The sequence below is a fragment of the Clupea harengus genome, chromosome 1 (assembly GCF_900700415.2).
Source record: "Clupea harengus chromosome 1, Ch_v2.0.2, whole genome shotgun sequence".
Lineage (NCBI taxonomy): Eukaryota > Metazoa > Chordata > Actinopteri > Clupeiformes > Clupeidae > Clupea > Clupea harengus.
The window spans coordinates 31269567-31288663 of record NC_045152.1 but is presented as its reverse complement, the minus strand read 5'-3'; the positions used below and the strand labels follow the sequence as shown (position 1 = coordinate 31288663).

General features: G+C 41.4%; 2 protein-coding genes across 9 annotated transcripts in view; one reads left to right on the top strand and one right to left on the bottom strand.

Annotated features, from left to right (window-relative positions):
* The window catches only part of dnm2a (dynamin 2a), a 31440-nt gene extending 31015 nt beyond the window's left edge, over positions 1-425 (top strand). For all 8 annotated transcript variants that reach the window (XM_031576183.2, XM_031576173.2, XM_031576153.2 and 5 more), the window contains one exon: positions 82-425. In XM_031576183.2, the coding sequence (XP_031432043.1) occupies positions 82-151 (70 nt within the window). In that variant the 3' untranslated portion in view covers positions 152-425. The remainder of the gene's footprint in view (positions 1-81) is intronic.
* A 5310-nt stretch (positions 426-5735) lies between these two features.
* On the bottom strand, positions 5736-9796 carry LOC105910930 (transmembrane emp24 domain-containing protein 1). Its single transcript, XM_012839691.3, has 5 exons — positions 9353-9796; positions 8263-8360; positions 7903-8015; positions 7262-7338; positions 5736-6466 (listed from the first exon to the last, which is right to left on the bottom strand). The coding sequence occupies exons 1-5, from the start codon at positions 9524-9526 to the stop codon at positions 6251-6253; spliced, it is 678 nt and encodes a 225-aa protein (XP_012695145.2). The 5' UTR covers positions 9527-9796; the 3' UTR covers positions 5736-6250.
* Positions 9797-19097: the final 9301 nt, after the last annotated feature.

The following is a 19097-nucleotide window of genomic DNA, read 5'->3' as shown; positions in this document are numbered from 1 at the left end:
TGCAAGTGGGCCTGTCTCATGTTCTCTCTCTCTCTCTCTCTCTCTCTCTCTTTTTCTCTCCTCTCTTCTCTCCCTCTGCAGCCGAAGACCCCCTGGCGCCCCCCACCGGCCCACCATAATCCGCCCGGCCGAGCCCTCCCTGCTCGACTAGGCCCGAGCCTGCAGCAGGAGCAGGGGGGCGTGCTGGGTCCCTGCAGCCGAGCTGGAGAGGGGGCCATGAGCACCGAAAACGCGTGCATGTGGTTTATTTCGTTTTTTTGTTGTTGTTTTTGTTGTTGTTGTTGTTTTTCTTGATACATCCAGCCTGACCAGTAGACCTAATGTAGTAGTCCACCTGTTCTCTAAGTGTGGGACAGTGGCTAATATCTCATCCATTTAAGTAATTGAAATCCAAAAAAAAGGAATGATGAAAAGGAATGGAAGAAGAAAAAAAACAGGGTCTGTATGTGAATGGAGAACAGGTAGTTTGGATTACTATTACATGCGCGTGTCTATGTGTGTACTCCAGCAGGCCACTAGGGGGCACTCCCTCTGATCCTCCCTGCTGAAAGAGTGGCTTTTGGCATCATTTTGAAGTGAGGTGTTTTGTTTTGCCAGGGAACTCTGCAGGCGCTTAGTTAGTCTAACGCAGACTGCCCCCCACTCCTTCACTGAAGGGACGGGGGGGGGGGGGGGGCAGTCTCCCCCCTCCCCCCGAGCCGAACATTTAAACCTCATCTGTGTGTAATGTACAGACTCATCCTGTGGTTCCTTTCTATAAGTTTTATATAATCTGATCGCATACTGGAAATAGGTTACCATTGCTGTTCATTGTCGCTCATATATTAGGGGTGGTTTTTAGGATCCACTTTGAGTACAGGGAGTCACAATAACTTAGTGTCTAGTTTTGACATTGACCAACTTTTAAGCTCCTCAGAGACCGGCCTTCATTCTGCAGTCACTGAACTTTGGGAAACACTTCATAATAACGAGATTTAGTTTATTTAGTGAATTACACATTTATGAGTTTATATTGTGTCATTACCTAATGATGAACATGTGGGAAATATGTACATTATTAGTTAACATACTAAAATAAAACGATTGTTATTACTCCTATCAATAGTATAGAATGATTTATAATGTAATAGTTATGTTTACTATGTAAAGACAAAAAAAATGCATTACTTTAAGCTTTTAATTTCATGGGTTTTAAAGCACTAAAGCTGTATTAGTTGATAATTAGAGATCCATGAAGAAATTACAATGTAAATATGATCTACTGAAGTACCATCAAACACATTTTGGAATATTTGCTCATAAATGCCTCGTAAGTTCATCGTTATTATAAGTGTCGCCTAAAGTCCCATTTAGATAAATATTTTGCTGGAGTTCAAAATGTCCCTCAGTTGAGTATACCAGCTCGAATACAAAACTAGTTTGGCATATTTTTTGCTGGATATATTGCAAACCGTATGGCACACAATTACATAAAGAGCACTTAATCCATTTATGAGGTGGTCCATACCTGGAATGGAGGCTGTGTGTGTGTGTGTGTGTGTGTGCGCCTCTTTAAATTTTACGTGCAGGTTCATTGTGCCTGATATCTTAAAATTCCAGAAGTAATCCTGGATGAACAATTTCCTTATGTGGTTAAATGGTGTACCAGCAAAATCTGTGTCACACAGCTCCCAGCTCCACGACTAATGTTAGCCATAACCTAAAAGTCCAAACTCCTCGGTCTCATTTGGACTTGCGTGTGTCCATGACAACCACAAGGACCCTTCCTTTCACTTTTTGGTTCCAAGGGGAATTAATATACTATCATAGCTTGTGGTTGGTTGGAAGAGTCAAGGTGGAGAAGCACAGGACGATTTAAAGCTTACATGGAGAAGTAGTCATAAGGCCTTGTTTTTGGGCCAGTTCTTGTTTGGGGTGTTTGGATCCCCACATTGGCTTCCAATACTTGAGATACATGAGACGTCATTTTCCCAAAGTGAATGTCAATCCACGTGGGCCGCTCTCGAAAGATGAGTCATTGAGGAAGTCATAGAGTTGACACCCTTCCATTCTAATAATTTAGGCGTGATTACTAATAGAAACACTAACACGACTGTGAACGGGGAGACTAGGGTACTGGGGAAACTGCAAACTGCATTGTGGAAATGTATTATTTATCACCTGGGCATTTGCGATTGATGTTTTAGATGTGGTGAAGAGACAATGGTTTTTCTAAGAATTACTCCCCGGGATCTTTCCAGAACACCTACTTGTTTTTCGCAGAATTCTCGGGTGATGTGGAGAAATCTGGGGAAAGAGAGCCTGAACAGATCTGATGACCTGTTTCTTTGCTTTGATTTCTTTAATGAATATTTTGTCATTGCGTTATATTTTGGTGGCTGATTTATATTTGATTTGAGGGAGTGATGAGTGCTGATTTTTAACTTCATTGAATCAATCCTTCCCAATGGCCCAACATGAGAATATGAGTGTGTTCGTATGGGAAGTGAGCGGGAGAGGGAGATCGAGTCTGTGACGCATCTCTCTCTCTCTCTCTTTTCTTTTAGTTTATCCTCACTCAATGACCTGCTTGTAAATATGATCCCCACGCTTGCCTCCATTACAGTAACCATAGATACCCACGCATGACTCACCTGAGTCGGTGGGAAACGAGGGAAGCGAGTCGTTAAAAATGTAAATGACTGGAGCTCCCCGAGCCACAGACACACCGCGCAGAAGGTCTTCCCTTCACCTCCCTCCCTTTGTAACTTCCCCCAACCTTCTTTCCGGGCCTGGCTACAGGGACAGGCAACTTCGGCTAATGGCAAACCGCTAACAATGTGGCATAACCTTATCAGGTCCCACCCCCCACACACACACATGCGTTCGTAACGCTCGCATTCGGAGTGGAGTCATTAGCCTTATTTCACCGCAAAAAGCCGGTCCGGCTTCTCTGTGTTCCATGGCGTTGTAGCCACGCAGCCATCCACCCACCCCCCGGCACCCTCCTGCACTCGGTGCGCTTGGCTGCGGTGGTGACTCAGCCTGTTTCCCGTCCCTCTGCTTCTGAACCACCCTCTGTCTCCTCTCTCTCGCTCTCTCTCTCTCTCCATGTAGTGTTTGGTCAGGAGGGTGGGAGGCGGGGGTTTTAGGGGTAGGATGAGAGGCCGAGAATTTTTTTTTTTTTATTCTATTGACATTAAAAAATCCTACACTACAAGTGCCTCTGTAGCGATTAATGGACTTCCAGCTGAAAATAAACACTCTCAGAACTGAGCTCCTAATCCTTGTGTCCTCGTGTCTGGTGTCTGGTGTGGTTTTCCTTCTCTTCTCACTGCTCTTATCTCTCCTGGCTTTTGACAAGGCTGTCCTCTCCTGCATGCCGGTCTCACTCCTCCTTTACACCATCCTATTCCAAACTTAGGGGCTAAGGGGATGGCAAGTTGCTGCGCTGGTCTTGGCCTGTGGACCAGTAGGTTTCTGCTGCTGGTGGTCTTTCAGGTCTCTGTTAACACCTCAAATGACCCTGTCCATCTCCCTCCACAAATGGGCTCACTACATCTTGTTCTCACTACTGACCGGTTTGCTTTGCAAATGATGCTTTCCTGTTGATAGCATTCCAAAGATGCACCCCAAGACGAAGGCCAAGGGAAAGCAGCAACCTGATCCAACAAACAAACACACACACACAAACACACAAACACACACAGACACACACACAGGCAGGCACACACACACACACACGTTTTCCCAATTTCTTCTAAGAAGTTTGATTCACAGTCTTGTTGTCATTGCCGTTGTTCCTGAACAGACGTCCTGCTCCACGCCGGAACCAATGGTGAGCACTCTACGAGCTGTGGAAGGGTTTCTGTGTGATGCTGGGTAACCATGGGAGGACTTCACTGAAGAGGAGGGCTGGGGAATAACCGTGCACTGGGTTATGAACTGCCTGCCCTGGCAGAAAAAAAAAAAGAATCAGATTGGGAGACACTGCACATGGATCACTTAAGGGAAACACTCTATCATGGGTTTTTATTTGTTTGGTTGTTTTTTTTTAATCAAGTACTGTAGTTCAGAGAGCTTTGAGGTTCTATTTTTCAGAAGTCAGCACGCTTGTCAATTTTCTGAATTCAAATTGGAAATTTGCCGCGGCTGCCATTGAGGGCAACTGGTACGTATTTGTGTGGGACGATATGAGATCTTTCAGACTCCTCTGTGGTTTTCAATCTACAAGAAGCATCTTCTTTCTCTTTGTGTTCCAAGGAAAGGGCAGAGTGCTTTTTTTTTTATATTTATTGAAAATCTGTCCCCCCCTGTATAGGTATACCCCTAGTTTTGTGCGCCGTTATGGACTATAGTTCTATGAGCACACACAGGCCTGTATGAGCTAATTGTAGTTGGTTCAGAATGGGACTGGAGATATTTACTATCCCCTAGTAGGTGTTCATTACTACAGCACAGTGCAACCCATTTAAGATCGCCTGAAGATGGAGACATTTCTCAGAAGTGCAGTGTCAACTGCCAAAAAGGAAGAAAAAAAAAAGCAAAGGAATGATTACTACAAATTGACATGCAGTATGTACACCCTACAGCTTGACAACAGTGGTAAGGTTCAATGGGTAACTAAATATTTGAGGTATGGCAGCTCTGTTGCAGAGGGGACATTTTAGGAACAATCCCCTTGCTTCAACTTTCTCTTTCGATTGCTTTCATGTTAATCAGCAGTGCCCCCCTCACCGCTTTATCATAGGCACAATCCCTAAGAGCCCAAATACTCATCACTACATTTAGGTTGTGGTTTGTTAGTCGACAATGTAAGTGTGTGTCGTGAAGTATTGCAGAAAATTGGAATTAAGGAATTTATTTAAATGGGAGCTTGTATGTGAAGAGATGGACAGAGTGATAAGCTAACTCGGCCGATGGGGAAATTTAAAATGCTTATATATTTGGGAGAGTATGTAACCTTGTCTTGACTGCAATCCAAACATTGGATTTTTGCACTCTGATATTTAACTAAGGTGTATTTTTTTCTGGGTTAGAATAGTAACTGTACAGATGTAAAATGTTTAGCGAGTGGAGTGGGTAATTGAATTGGGCAAACATTTAGTTTCAAACTTTAGGTTTTAAATTAACATGTTTTTAATCTCTGTTGTATTATGATTGTGTGTACTGCTAAATATTCATAAAGGCCTCAATGTCAATTTTAATATAAAGAACAATAAATTAATACCTGCTTCTCATTGTTTTACCTTCACATGCATTGTTTAAAATGTCTTAAAGAAAACTACAGTAAAATTACATGCATTAAGCCACAGTCATGTTCAATCCTTTTCCTGCCAATTTTGAAGGCACAACAACTAACAAATCTATAAAAGAATAATAATTCCAGATGAGGTTGTGGAAAGTCCCCGGAGAAAAAAAAAGAAAGGTCATGTCAACCTCAGGCACTTGCCACCAAACAGGCAGCTGCTGATTTCAGATGAGGTCTGGTGCAGATGTGTACCTGGGCCAGTTCGGTTCAAGAGTCTCATTTGTAGTTCCACGTTGGTGGAATGAACTACCCAGCACTACCAGAGCAGGGGTCTACCTTTAAGAAGCTTTTGAAGACCCAATTCTTCAGAGAGCACTTCCCGTCCTAACTGGCACTTCGACTAGTGCGTAACTTGCAATTACAGCAGTTACATTTCTGCACTTCTTTTTTCTTTTTATGTCATTTTGTTATATTTCTTATGTAAAGTAGTATTTATTTATTGTTACACCAGGTTCTATTGCTCGTAGCTTGACTATTCTCTCCCTTGTACGTCTGCTAAATGACTAAATGTAAATGTAAGAGTTAACACTAGTCTCACACAGCCAGATGTATATTAGCATATCTGTCAGGAGACAACCAGAGTGAACTATGGACTGAATGTGGTTGGGAACGATTACAGGATTAATGACATTGTAAATGTGTAATCCAAGCCAAATGCCTCATGGAATTAAAAGTGTTTGGCTGAAAGACTGACCAAAAAGGCAATTAGTATAGCCTTGTTGGCATTGGTTTTTGATGGACTTCTCCTTCTCTACTTTCACTCACTCTGCTCTCACCATTTATCTTCTGAATACTCTCCACCTCCCAATACATTCGATCTTTAGGTCAGCCTTAGAAGAACGTTTATGATCTCAAGACACAACAAGTTCACAGAAGCTTCCCTGTCATTCCATAGCTGCCTTGTTTCTCCTCAGCGTGATGTCTGAAATGGGAGTGACGATAAAGCTTCAGATTCAGCGGTCAGGCACGAAGCCTCTTGTTGTCGAAGAGGCGGCGCAGCGTGTACACCTGCACGAGGGCCACGGCGAGCATGACCAGAAGGTTGGCGCAGGACCAGAAGGACACGCGCCACAGATTGTCCTCCAGCAGATAGCGGTCACGAGCCTCGAACATCCGCAGTGCCGCCTGTGCCTGGCGACTGCCCTCCAGATGCTGGTGCACCGTTTCCATCTTTTCCTGTGGGAGAGAGGGAGGGAGAGAGAGAGAGAGCAGTTGGACTTGGTCAAGTGATTAGGCCAAAACGAGAGGACAAATTGCTGCGGCTACCTTCCAGAAGGAAAATGGGTAAAAGGATGAGAGGCCATTTTTCTCTTCCTGGCCTAGTTCCTTCTCTCCTCTAGCACTTAAGATGTTCCCCTTCACAATCACGATACAGAGTCCCTAGGGCTGTCGTGGACCACTGTGTCCCTGTCACGCTACACCCCAAAGACACGAAGTTAGCTCTGTACTTCCACTTGAACACGCCAAATACATGCATGATAAGTCATTCTATATTAAAGTAACACTATGCAACAATGACACTTTTTGAGGTATGGTTTTATAGGAAACTAGTTTTGGTACCATCCTCAAATTCATTTTGATAGCATATGGTCATGTGAAGGACAGATAAACACCTGTGTCTTTCCCACTAGCCATCCAGGATATGCACTATATAGTTCTGTGCTTCCTGGCTGGAACACCTTGCAAAAATGGAAGAAAAGCTTTCACACGCATGACATTGCCAGCTATACTGCCAAAAGACACCAGTCACCAGAAGCTTCTATCAGTGTCAACTGGGCTGTTGGTGGTGTTTGCAATGTTTTTGCATGCCTTTTAGGTAGTTAGTGTGCTAGTTTTGGAACAGAACTCCTTATTGCTCCTTATTGTTTAAATCTTTATTACATCTATTTTCTTATCCTCCCCTACGAGCCAGATATGTAGAGCAAGAAAGAAAGGAAATGATATTAAACCGATGAGAAGTGGTTTACTAACCATGATGTCCATCAGCTTGTACTCCAGCATGATGTCCGACTCAGGCGTCTTCTCCCAGTCACCGTCTCCAAGGGGCTCTGTGTGCAGGGGTGGACAGTGACGAAGTAAATTTTTCGAGTAGCAGAGTAATCATTTTTGGAAACGTATGACTTATACGGCACTTCATTAGACTAATATTGTACGTTTGACTCCACGACATTTCTACGAAGGTTCCTGTTATTTGTTACTTTGAAGCATACCATTGAAGTCAGCAGATTAATTGTATTTTCAAAAATACAATTACAATCACACTTAGCTTTCAGTCAAGTTCAACGTGCTTTCCGCATTTTTTTTAACAGTTCAATTTGAACTTGGCGGTGGTAATGATGGCTGTGGCAGACTTTTAAGATTTTTGGTATTACAGAAACATGCAATTCTATTTTATCATAAGATAATAATTAGGGCAGTGAGCTCCTTCTCATGCACACACACACAATAAAACAATGCATTATCATTAAAAAGAAAATGTACTTTTGAATACTTTTTCAAAAAAAATTCAAAAGCACATACTCCAGTAGGCTACCTTAACTCAAGTAAAACTTTGTCTGAACAACTTTCACTTGTATTGGCGTAATATTTGACCAGGAGTATACTTTGACTACCTCTGCCTGCGGGCCCATTCAAGATCAGTCCCACAAACACCATCTTCTCTGAGAACTTGCTGAAGCTGTTGTCGAAACAGACGCTGTAGTCTCCCATCTCCACTGGTTCCACCCTGACGTGTAGAAAAACAACCAGTGACGTGCTTAGCTAACGCTGAACAATTGCTTTGAGCAGTGAATTACACAGTGACCCAAACACACACACAAGTCTGAGTAAAAAAAAAAAAGCAGTCAGACCTCAGAGTTCTCTGATCACCACATAAAAAGACGTGTGGCTGAGTTAAAATCAAGACTGCGAGGACCTTTACGCGAAAGGGGAGTGAAGTGAGTAAAGCAATCAGAAACACATCATACACTCACGTGTGGATGCCATCAGACTTCCTGAAGTCAGAGACCAGCCTGTACCCACTGGGCGAGATGAGGGTGAAGCCCACCTCCAGCGATGAGCCAGCTAAGATCTGGTGATAGGTGTGAGGCAGAAACACATGGATGCACTTATTAATGCTTTTAACTTTACATGTAAAGTACAAGCACTGGCTTCTCAAAAAAGGAATGCTACTCTACTGAACACCTGCCAGGGCCTCAACAAACTCTTGCTTATATATATGTGTGTTTGTGTATACTATCAGGTGACAGGTTATATAATGCTTTCAGCCAATGTGTCACACCACAATTGGTCCACTTTCACTTTGACTTGCAAATCGCAACTAGTCTGACTGGCTTGACCAGAGGAGGAGCTCAGTGAGTCACATACCACAAACATGAGCTTGAACTAATTCTCATGGTTGATGTGTGTACAGCCCATGGTCTTGTCTACTTGTCATCTGTTTCTCATCTCTCTGTGTGCAGTAAAGGCCTAGAATCATATGTTGCCATTACACTGCAGGGGAACCAACCACATTGGCCATTGCACCAAAGTTAAATATGAGTTTGATACTTTGTGAAGAAAAATAGAAAGAAAATAGGTGCATATGGGAATATGGATTTTGTATTTGGGTTTCAATCCCTTACAGTTTAGGGTTCATCCATAGTCAGCATTTACACATTACCTGCCTAAGCTTATCTACACCAGGTGCCCTTTGATCCCTTTCTGAGATCTTATCCATTTCCTTTGTTACAGTGGCGACAGTTTTTTTTTTTCAGCTTTCTTCCTTTCACTAAATCTTATAGGTCTGAAGATATTTGCAAAATGTATTTCAGAGATAAAAGCAGAATCAAAACAGATTCAATGTGGCTTGAAAACACTTATCATGTCACAGTTCACCACTGATTTATGTCAAAAATTGTGTTAAGAGACAGTAAGTTAACTTATATGAACAATGAAATATGTCGTTACATTCATTCCATTCTGTCGTTAATTCTTACGTGATATCAGGGGAGAGTATTTAGTAAGATTAGAACGGCAACCTTTAATGACGTTGCAAAGGGAGAACCTGTCCATTTGTCTTACCTGGTATTCAACCTCCATGCTATTTTGATCAGTAATTGTCTGATAAAAACACTCAGTTGCTCCGGCAGGTAGAACAAACGTGAACTCGACATCTTGATTCTTTCGAAAGGTGAGCACCACGTCCACAAAGGAGACGAAGAATGACACCATGCACAACCTCAAGAGAGAGTCCATCTTGTTCAGACCGATTACACGCGACAGGACCGGTATTGAGCTGTACGCCTAAACTGATATGACAAGTAAAGAATTCCTTTCCTCAACCAGGAACTTTATGTATGACAGGAACCGTTCGCCTTGGATAACCAATCAGTATTTAGCAACGCTGTTGTATTAAATGGCACATTTAGGTTAATTTGAATAAGCTAACATACAACCACAAACTTCGCTTTTTGTATTCTAAAGCTGTCAATATGCTTTACATGTTTACATGGCCTACAGTGTCACTTTACGTACAACACAGTCTTGGTCACGGAGAATGACACAGGAATACACAATGGAATGCACACAAGAAAGCTGACATCGTTCGTTCTAGACAACAGTAGAATTTGCTGAGAGTTTTAGCCTACAGATCCAACCCAGCTATTGTCAGTCACATCATTTGCTCTCCTTCCTTCCCACTTGCCCTTGCACCACCTCTTTTTCTGACCCTCTGCTAGGCTGTCCTCAGGCAGATGCATTTGGGCTAGGTTCTCCACAAGGTTGGGGCAATCTCCCAATTGCAATTTCATGACAGTGAAATAAGTGTTTATAAAAGGATAAACACAATATCCCATTATCCCTCAAACTGAAACATTGAACAGACTGTCAAAGCAGTATGCTCAGAGCAATCAGCTCTAAAGGTCAGCTCATAAGATGTACAATCATAGGGAGATCCAGGTGTTGGGGTAGTTGTCACTCTTGAGAAAACATTGCCTCTCGGCATAAGTTTGTTTTTAAGGTTGCATTACCTTCAAGTCAGTTTTACTTTTGCCATAATCTTTATTCAAGTAGGCTAATGAATAAAAGACAAAGATTGCCAATGGGACAGACTGGCAGTTAGATAATAACAGGGTCTTAAATAACTTAACATCAACCTCCCTAAAAATCCAAATTTAATATGATTGTGTGTCCTTTAAAGTGACATTATACAGTAATTGTACTTCAGGGTTAGGATTAGGATAATCAGTTTTACCTTAAAATAACAGCTTTAAAAAAATTGGGGCGCTACAATGACTTTTAATATGGAGAATCGCTTCCGTGCCATTGCCATACCAGGGTCCGTAGGCATATTACTGGGTTATAGCTTTGCCTGAAGCCGCCGGTTTCTACTGTCTGCCGAACTAGTACATAGCTTTTTTGCCGTATTGCTTTGTCTTGTATTGCATTTGCTTGATGTTTGACTGTGTTAGGACAGTTGTTGACTAACTAGTTTGTCATAGTGTCAAAGTAAGCACATTTCAAGAGGTTTCGCTAGTTTTAGCCGCTAGCATCTCGTTAGCGATTAGAAATTGTTCCGTTATGCTGCTTTAACTACACACACATTTCTTGTAAATACATTACTGAACTGTGCTAAATATAATATGCACCTTTTTAAAAAACAGTGTTTTGTAAAGTAGCTTTGTTATCATGGTTACTTTCTTATGTTATGTAGGGCACGGGGGTTTGTTTCTCTTCAGCACATGATCACCAAGCATGCTAAAAAAACGTATTGTCACCATGTTCAGCATATAGGCTACTGCACTCCTATCTCCTCTCAGAATTGCTTGTCTGCATTGCACACAGCCACAGATGATATGTGTGACCTGTGTTGGGTACCCCACAGGAGCTTGGCCCATTAAGAAGAAATCCCTCAACAAACAGCGACAGGACAACCAGACTTGTCTTCTCTAAATAGTGGCTGCAGCTGTTTCTGAGTGCCTGTGAGTGTCTGAGTGCTGTTTTTCTGTTACATTTTCTGATTGTACTGAAAGACAAATATAATGTTAGCAGGCAGCCTAAACAGAAAACATAATACATAATTGTCGATATATCACCCATTATGAGTCTGAACACAGCAATAAAAAGGGAATATTGATTTGGTAAAAGCAAGGCCACTGACTTGTATGTGTGTTACAAACTACCTACTGAACAGGATGTGGGCATCCTGTTTTAGCTGCGGTGGCTTTCACTCAGAAATGAACACCGCTACTGTGCATTTAAATATTCGTTATAGGCAATGTATGTGAGTTATTTGTGAGTTCTCTGCTGATATGAATACAGCTGTCCAAGTGTCATATTGACACCATGCAAATAATTGCAAAAGCTGTGAGACGGTGTTAGTTACACTTCTGTCAGCTCAAGGTTCAGTTGTCGTTACGTGCTTGTCGGATGTGGCTGATAATGATGCTACTCCTTCATCTGTATTCATGTTGGATAGCCAGGAGGGTCACCATCCCTTCACACCTGAAACAGGTCAACCAAGGAGACAGAATGAAGCAAACCGGACACTGCTGTTCTGGATGGTGGTTGGTGGTTGGTGGTAGGTGCTGTTCTAGATGGTTGCAGCTCTGGGTGGAGTGGTGGTGGTGGTGGAGGCTTTCTAGAGGTTAAAGGCCATATGTCACAAAAAAGACACATATATATTTTTTTCAGGATACAGTAAAGGCAAGGCAAGTTTATTTATATAGCACATTTCATACACAAATGCAATTGAATGTGCTTTATTTAAATTAAAACAAAAGGCCAAGGAAGAATAAAGACAAAGTGCTTAAGAGTGCAAAACATTATAAACGATAAAAAGTATAAAGATAAGTAACATCATTAAATTCAAAGTTAGTGCAGAAAGCATAGAGTGCACGTTTTAGAGCTCAATTATAGGCACATGAAAAGAGAAACATTTTTAATCTGGCTTAAAAAAATTCCTACATTTAGGGTACATCTAACATCCTCTGGCAATTTAATCCAGTTGCATTGCAGGACTCGACTAGCTGACCTGAGTCCATGGATCTACCCAGCAAGCAAGCCTCCACGGGCCCCATGCAGGCACTCAGGGCTAGGGCCAGCCCACACCAATCCTACACAGGCTCGGTGTGGGCTTGCCAATTTTAATTGTAAAAAAAATTGTATTTACTAATTTAATTTAATTTAATTTAATTTAATTTTAGACAAAGAATCATCTGAAGAAGAACCTTTTATCATTGGGATATTTTGTGGCCATAGCAAGCCCCTGGATTAGGAGCAGTATTTGTTCGACTTTGTGCAGGAAGTGGATAGACTTCAGAGAGGCTTTGAGTTGTCAGGAAAGAAGTTCACTTTAAAAATTGACTGCTTCATTTGTGATGCTCCTGCAAGATCATTTGTGAAAAACATTAAGGGGCACAGTGGGTATTTTGGGTGTGAGCGTTGCACACAAGAGGGTGTCTATGTCAAACACCACATGACTTTCCCTGAGACAACAGCTACACTCCGCACAGATGAGCAGTTCTATAGACAGAAAAATGAGGATCACTGTTAGGTGAAAATTCACCCTAGTTACCTCAGGACTCCGGAGCTGCATATAAGTATATTTATTAGACAAACAACAATTGCAATCGGTCTCACTCCCAGCACAAGGCTGAAAGTGAAGCAATGATAAACACATCGCACAAGGTTTATATAGACAGAAGTTGAGCGTTCAGCAGGGATAACCACGTGGCGGATTTCTGTTGTCCGAGGCAAGGATGGAAGTTTTGCAAGGTCGGAAGAAGCACAGTTCGACTCTTCTTATCACCTCTGGTCTAAACATGCTCTTGTACATATGCAGACAAAGTGGCACCTAATATTCTAAGTTACACACACACTGAAAAGCCATTTCATAAGCACATGATTCATACAAGGAATATATCGATATATCGATAATTGATTCATATATTCTTAAGTCATTAACAGTGCTTGGAAATGATCTCCATCAATCACCACAGGGGCCCCTCTCCTCTAACACGGATCAACATACCGGTAGGCATGGTTACACTGGACTATATGCACCTTGTTTGTCTCGGAGTGACTCGAAAATGAATGCGTTCTCGGATGAAAGGGGATTTTTCTTATAGGTTGGGCTCTCGGGCTGTTATGACCATTTCACAGAGATGGCTGCAGCTAAGGCCTCATATCCCAACTGAGTTTCAGAGAAAGCCAAGAAGCTTAGCCGACATTGACAGATGGAAAGCCACTGAATTCCGCCAATTTGTATTGTATACTGGCCCGGTACTCTTACAAGGCATCCTTTCCACTTCCCATAACACTCATTTCATGGATGTCTCTGTTGCCATGTATTTAATGCTCTGTCCTGTTTTATGCAACTATTATCGTGATTATGCCGATGCTCTAATTAAGCATTTTTTGTCTGTATTTGAGCAACTGTATGGTGCTGATGAGTAAGTGTATAATGTGCATAATTTGAGTCATTTGGCTAATGATGTTAGGAGGTATGGTGCTTTAGATGGAGTGTCAGCTTTCCCATTTGAGAACTATATCAGGAAATAAAAAAAAGCTTCACGGAAACCACAGTACATTCTCAAACAAATTCTACATCAAATTACACTTGAAAGGGCCTTTTTTAAATAAAAAAAAAGCAAAGCAGACACCTTCACTGAAAATGCGACATTCATGTGGTCCATCAATGCCTAACCTGCCTCACTGTATGCAGTATGGAAAAGCAGTCTTTCAGCAGTTCTGCATTGCCACAACTACTGGGGACAACTGTGCCATGATTGATGGAAATTTGGGACTGGTACAGAACATACTATTTGATGAAAAGACGAATTTTTAAGTATGTTGTATTTAGGAGGTTTAAGAAGTTAGAATCCCTTTATACCACTCCTCTTGAGTCTAAAGACGTAAATGTTAACAAAGTAGGCCACCTTGATAGTGCAGACCAAATTAGCTTCTTATCAGATGGACACAAAATGGGCAGCCATTCCTTTGCTTCATAGCTATTGAGGGACATTTTAAGGATTCAAATAGAATGTTTCCTTTTTTTTGCCTTCTTCTTGTTCTTTTTTAAATAAATCAACTTACTGATCCACCAGCCACACTGTCAAAAGACTCCATTCATTGCTGCGGGGTATATTTTGCCTTTAAATATATACAAATATGAATTATTAAATATTAAATATACATTTTTCAGTACTTCCAGGTTACAGCCATGGCATTGTACAATATTGTGGAGTTCCTCGACACTTCCGTAGGAATTGTCATCAGTAAGTGGCTGAATGAGGATGCCTCTATGACTATGTGGCCACCGTATTCAGATCGCGGCAAACATAAGGCAGCTTTATTACTGCATGAAGGTCCTGGTGAGGATTGGAAATCACATGAAATTACGATATTAGGCACAGCAGGTATGTTTTCACCCTGGAATTGTTGTGAGTTTACTTAGCCCATGGTGTCAAGGGAAATGTGAACTTATACAACATTCTTATTTTGTTTCTTACAGTGGATTATGAAAAAGCCAGATACAAAGCCAAAATGGCAGAAACTAATTTATTTATTTCAAGTGAGCCAGAGGAGCTGGATCGGAGACAGCGTTCAAGGCAGTAAGTGATCTTAATCTCTTTTTGGTAGCATTGTTTATATAGTGTCCATGTCTGAATATTTCCAGCTATTTACTGCTTCAATGTACATTATGACTCACGCTATTGCAACTGATATCGCTGCCTGTACACATGTGTAGTGTCTTAAGTTTTCCATTTTACTCGGTGAACGCCACATCCCTTAATTTTAAATGTGAAGAACAACATTCTGACAAAAGACTGTTGTCAATGTGGCAGATATTCTATTAATGTGTGTAATAAGCATTCTTGGATTGTTGTTCCTCATTTGATGCAGACCTACCAGACGATTTGCTGATCTGGAACCTGACCCTGTGCCAACAAAAACGACAGCGACATCCACAACCCAAAGTTTCTGTGCACCAGACACCAGTCCCACCACCACCCATCCCCACCACCCATCATAACCTGTTCTCTTTTAGCCAGCCTTCACCGGTGACTCACCCTCCACCAATCAGTAATTTTCCACTGACAACTCGATCTCCACCTTCTCCTCAGTCTCCACCAACATATTGCCCGTCGCCATTAATTCAGTCCTCTCCGACCACTTACCCTCCATCAATGATTCATCATCCACTTGCAAGTTATCCTCCACCAGCAACTTCATCAACTAGTTACCCTCCAGCAGCTTCACCTCTACTTATGGATCAGCCTCCACCTATGACTCATCCTCCTCCAGTCTGTAACCCTCCATCAATGTGCTACCCACCAGCAGCACAGCCCCCACCAGCAACTTGTCCTTCAGCTGCACCCTTCCCCTCTTCTATGAGACACACTATGAACAGGTATGTTTAGTAGCCTGTAAAAATATACTCCTGCCATAACTCTATCTTAAAACTAATAATAATTTAATAATTAATAATTTAATTTGTCAGGTTTTAACATGCAAATGACAAACATTATATAAAGGGGCAACACCTTTCTAGCCGTGAAAAGGGCTGAATCCTTCACTGTGTGTGATATTTACATAATTGCTCTTTTAGAGCGCGTCCAGCGCATCTGTAGCTCAGCTTCTGAAGGTCGTAGCCACTTGAATTTGGTCTTAAAATGACCGGAATATGCATGTTTATATATGCACTATGAAGGTTTCTAGGCTCTAAAACCTTTACCTTTCGAGATATTCAAGCTTTTTGGGGGGGGATATTCGTGTGGGGCGCAAAAAGCTTAAAATCTTGAATATCTCGAAAAGTAAAGGTTTTAGAGCTTAGAAACCTTCATAGTGCATATATAAACATGCCTATTCCAGTCATTTTGTTTATGGAATTATAAACCGTTCATCATGTACCCTGGATTGCCGTAAACATGTGTCTATTACTCAACTTCACCGATGTGTTTAAAACACAGTGCTGCACTAAGGCTTTGACGATGAATACATAAAAAAAGCTTTACATCTACTGTATATTAAACACCTAATGCACGCCTCACTGAATTACTGTTCACTTGCCGTGGGGGACTATGGGCCTATGGCCCTGTGTGGAATGGTGGCGGAGGCCCTGCTTCATCTACCACCTGTACAAAAACCAGGCTCGGGTGAGTAACGTTGTGTCTCTGTAATACTTTTGGCTGCTTTCTCCAGCACCGTGCCTCATTTTGCTACTCAGTTATTTCTCAGTGTTTTCACACCTCTGTCTTTCTCTTTCACACCTCAATACTGAAACGTGTTCTTTCACTCTGTCTGGCTTAACACATTTCCCCATAGTATTAATCAGCAGTCAGTTAAGTGCTTTAAGAGAATTGAGTTGCCAAATAAATTGCATATACTGTCCAATTTCATCATTTGTAAATTACATTTAAAGAAATGTATGTATATAAGATACAGTAGAGGGGGCGAAATAGGATTCATGTGTGAGTAAAGTGAGTACAAATGAACATACTGTAAATGAAAAATCAGATAATAGGCTATTGGCTGCATTTTGAGTGCCGGCAGGGAGCAGAAATCCAATTTCAATTACATTTCACATGCTTCAGTTCTCAGCGCGACACAAAGATCTGTATGATTTATTTTTACTTGGTCACGGGGTTGCTAGGCAGATTTCGTGGGGCACATCGAAACCTGCCCCATCTCCCAATGTAAACTTTGGCCTGTGTCACTCACGCTCATTGATGTTTCCATAGCAACAGTCTTATGTTTGTAACGCTGCCCCAGAAGGGGAAGGACAGCTGAGAGCAGGCAGCATTTCACAGAGCAAGCACAAAACCATCACAGAAACACACACAAATCAAATTACTCAAAAACAGCACTATAATGCTCGTGAGTCTAGTTTATTCACACACACATTTACAATTGAATCACTACTTTGCATATAAAAAAAAAAGATATATTTAGCCACAAAGCACAGATGCATTGAGCTTTCTGCACCACAGCGCCATCGGGATCTGGTGGGGCAGTGCCCCATGTGCCCCTGTAGGAACGCCACTGTACTCTTGTATCCATGTGTGCCCTATCACTGCCTTCATACACACTTAAAGTAACACTATGTAGTTTTTGGAGCCGCCAGGTAGCGGGCTACTTTCTCATTGACTATTCAGTAACTTATTTGCTGTCTTGCTTTGTCTTGTGTTGCACTTGCTTGATGTTTGACTGTGTTAGGAAAGTTGTTGACTCGCTAGTTTGTCATAAACAAAGTAAGCTAATTTCAACAGGTTTCAAATTTCAACAAGACATCTCGTTAGCGATGTTAGCAAGCTTGTTATAACACGCTTGGACATTGAAGCTAGTAATAAGTGCTCTTGTGTCGGCTTCTTTGTAATGTTATTGATAGCTTTGTTGGCTAGCTTGCCAACAACTTTCCTAACACAATCAAACATCAAGCAAGTGCAACACAAGACAAAGCAAGACAGCAAATAAGTTACTGAATAGTCCAGCAGAAAATAGCCCACTACCTGGCGGCTCCAGAAACGCCATAGTGTTACTTTAAGGTAAACACATCACTTCTAGAGACACAGAACCCATACATTTATCTCAGTGAAGTTATTCAAATAATAACAGAAATATAACCTACCTGGCTGCATTGACTTGCCTTATTCTTGGATGCAGCCTCTCGTTGACCTGGCGGGAAAACTGTGGTCAATCAGCACACAAAGAGTACCACTTGATATAGAATGGCTAAACCAAGGTAAGCCTTAAAAATGAAAAAAAAAAACAGATGAAAGAGCTCTCTGGAGCACATTTTCACAAAAAACAGGAGGGAAGATGAAAAGAGGCTGGGGTCGAGGGGGTGCACCACAAGACCCAGAACCACCACTAGTATTTCTAGCATTGTAACAACAACATGTCGCCAAAAGACAGTGTTCTCCTACTGTTAAAAGGATTCCTTCCCAAAGCAGCAGCTTCAGGTACTACAAACAGCTACAGTATTTGGGAGGAGTGTTTAATCTCCTTGAAAATGAAATCTTTATCAAGGTGAACAACCACACAGTGGTCATACTTCATCAATTAGCAGAAAACTATACTTTGGTGCTTTTATGGTATAAGATGTCAAAAGACTGTCTTCACATACAGTGTGTTTTGGTGTTCAAATGTATGTAATACATCAAAGCATGTGATTCAAGGGAAGAATAACACCATCTTTTTAATGTTATATAAAAAAATTGAGTGTAACTCACATGTGTACTGACATATATACAGTAATAGGCCCAACTCTGTGGTTAAACGTAAAGTACCCCTTCGATCTAGTTTCACTTTCAGTCTCCGTCTGGAAAATCCAGCTATGTGTCCAGAAAAAAATATTAAGCATTATTTTAACTATATATGTATAAATGCTTTATATTTCTCAATTTTGATGGCGTACAGTCTCAACACACAATAGTTTTTTCAAATAGCTGATTTTGCAGTTTTGCAAGACATATGGTGGTGTCTCCATTTTAACTCGATTTACCACAAAGCAATTTTCAGTCTTTATGAAACAGCAGATTTTTCTGGCATGAGTATCCCTTCATAAAACATTTATCAATGTTTTTGATTTTTCATGTCGCTTGATTTTTTAAATGGTCACGATTCAGTGACAGTAACCTCCATCCAAGACTCACAGTTAAAGACTAATGCCAGTAAGTTTTGATTTCAGATCAGCCAATAGATCTAGTGAAATCCTCCCAAACGAATCATTCCCTAGCATCACCTGTAATCACACTTTTACCCAAATAAACCTAGTGCACAGACTTCATATTTGTTTGATTGTGTGATGGTGGATTTCTCACAG

Bases quoted from the DNA above. Each gene is read 5' to 3' on its own strand.
- LOC105910930 (XM_012839691.3), bottom strand. From the start codon at position 9,526: ATGGACTCTCTCTTGAGGTTGTGCATGGTGTCATTCTTCGTCTCCTTT. The intron at 8,016-8,262 runs GTGAGTGTATGA...TCTACACGTCAG, and splicing joins AAGTCTGATGGCATCCACAC to GGTGGAACCAGTGGAGATGG. The intron at 6,467-7,261 runs GTTAGTAAACCA...TCTCTCCCACAG, and splicing joins ACAAGCTGATGGACATCATG to GAAAAGATGGAAACGGTGCA.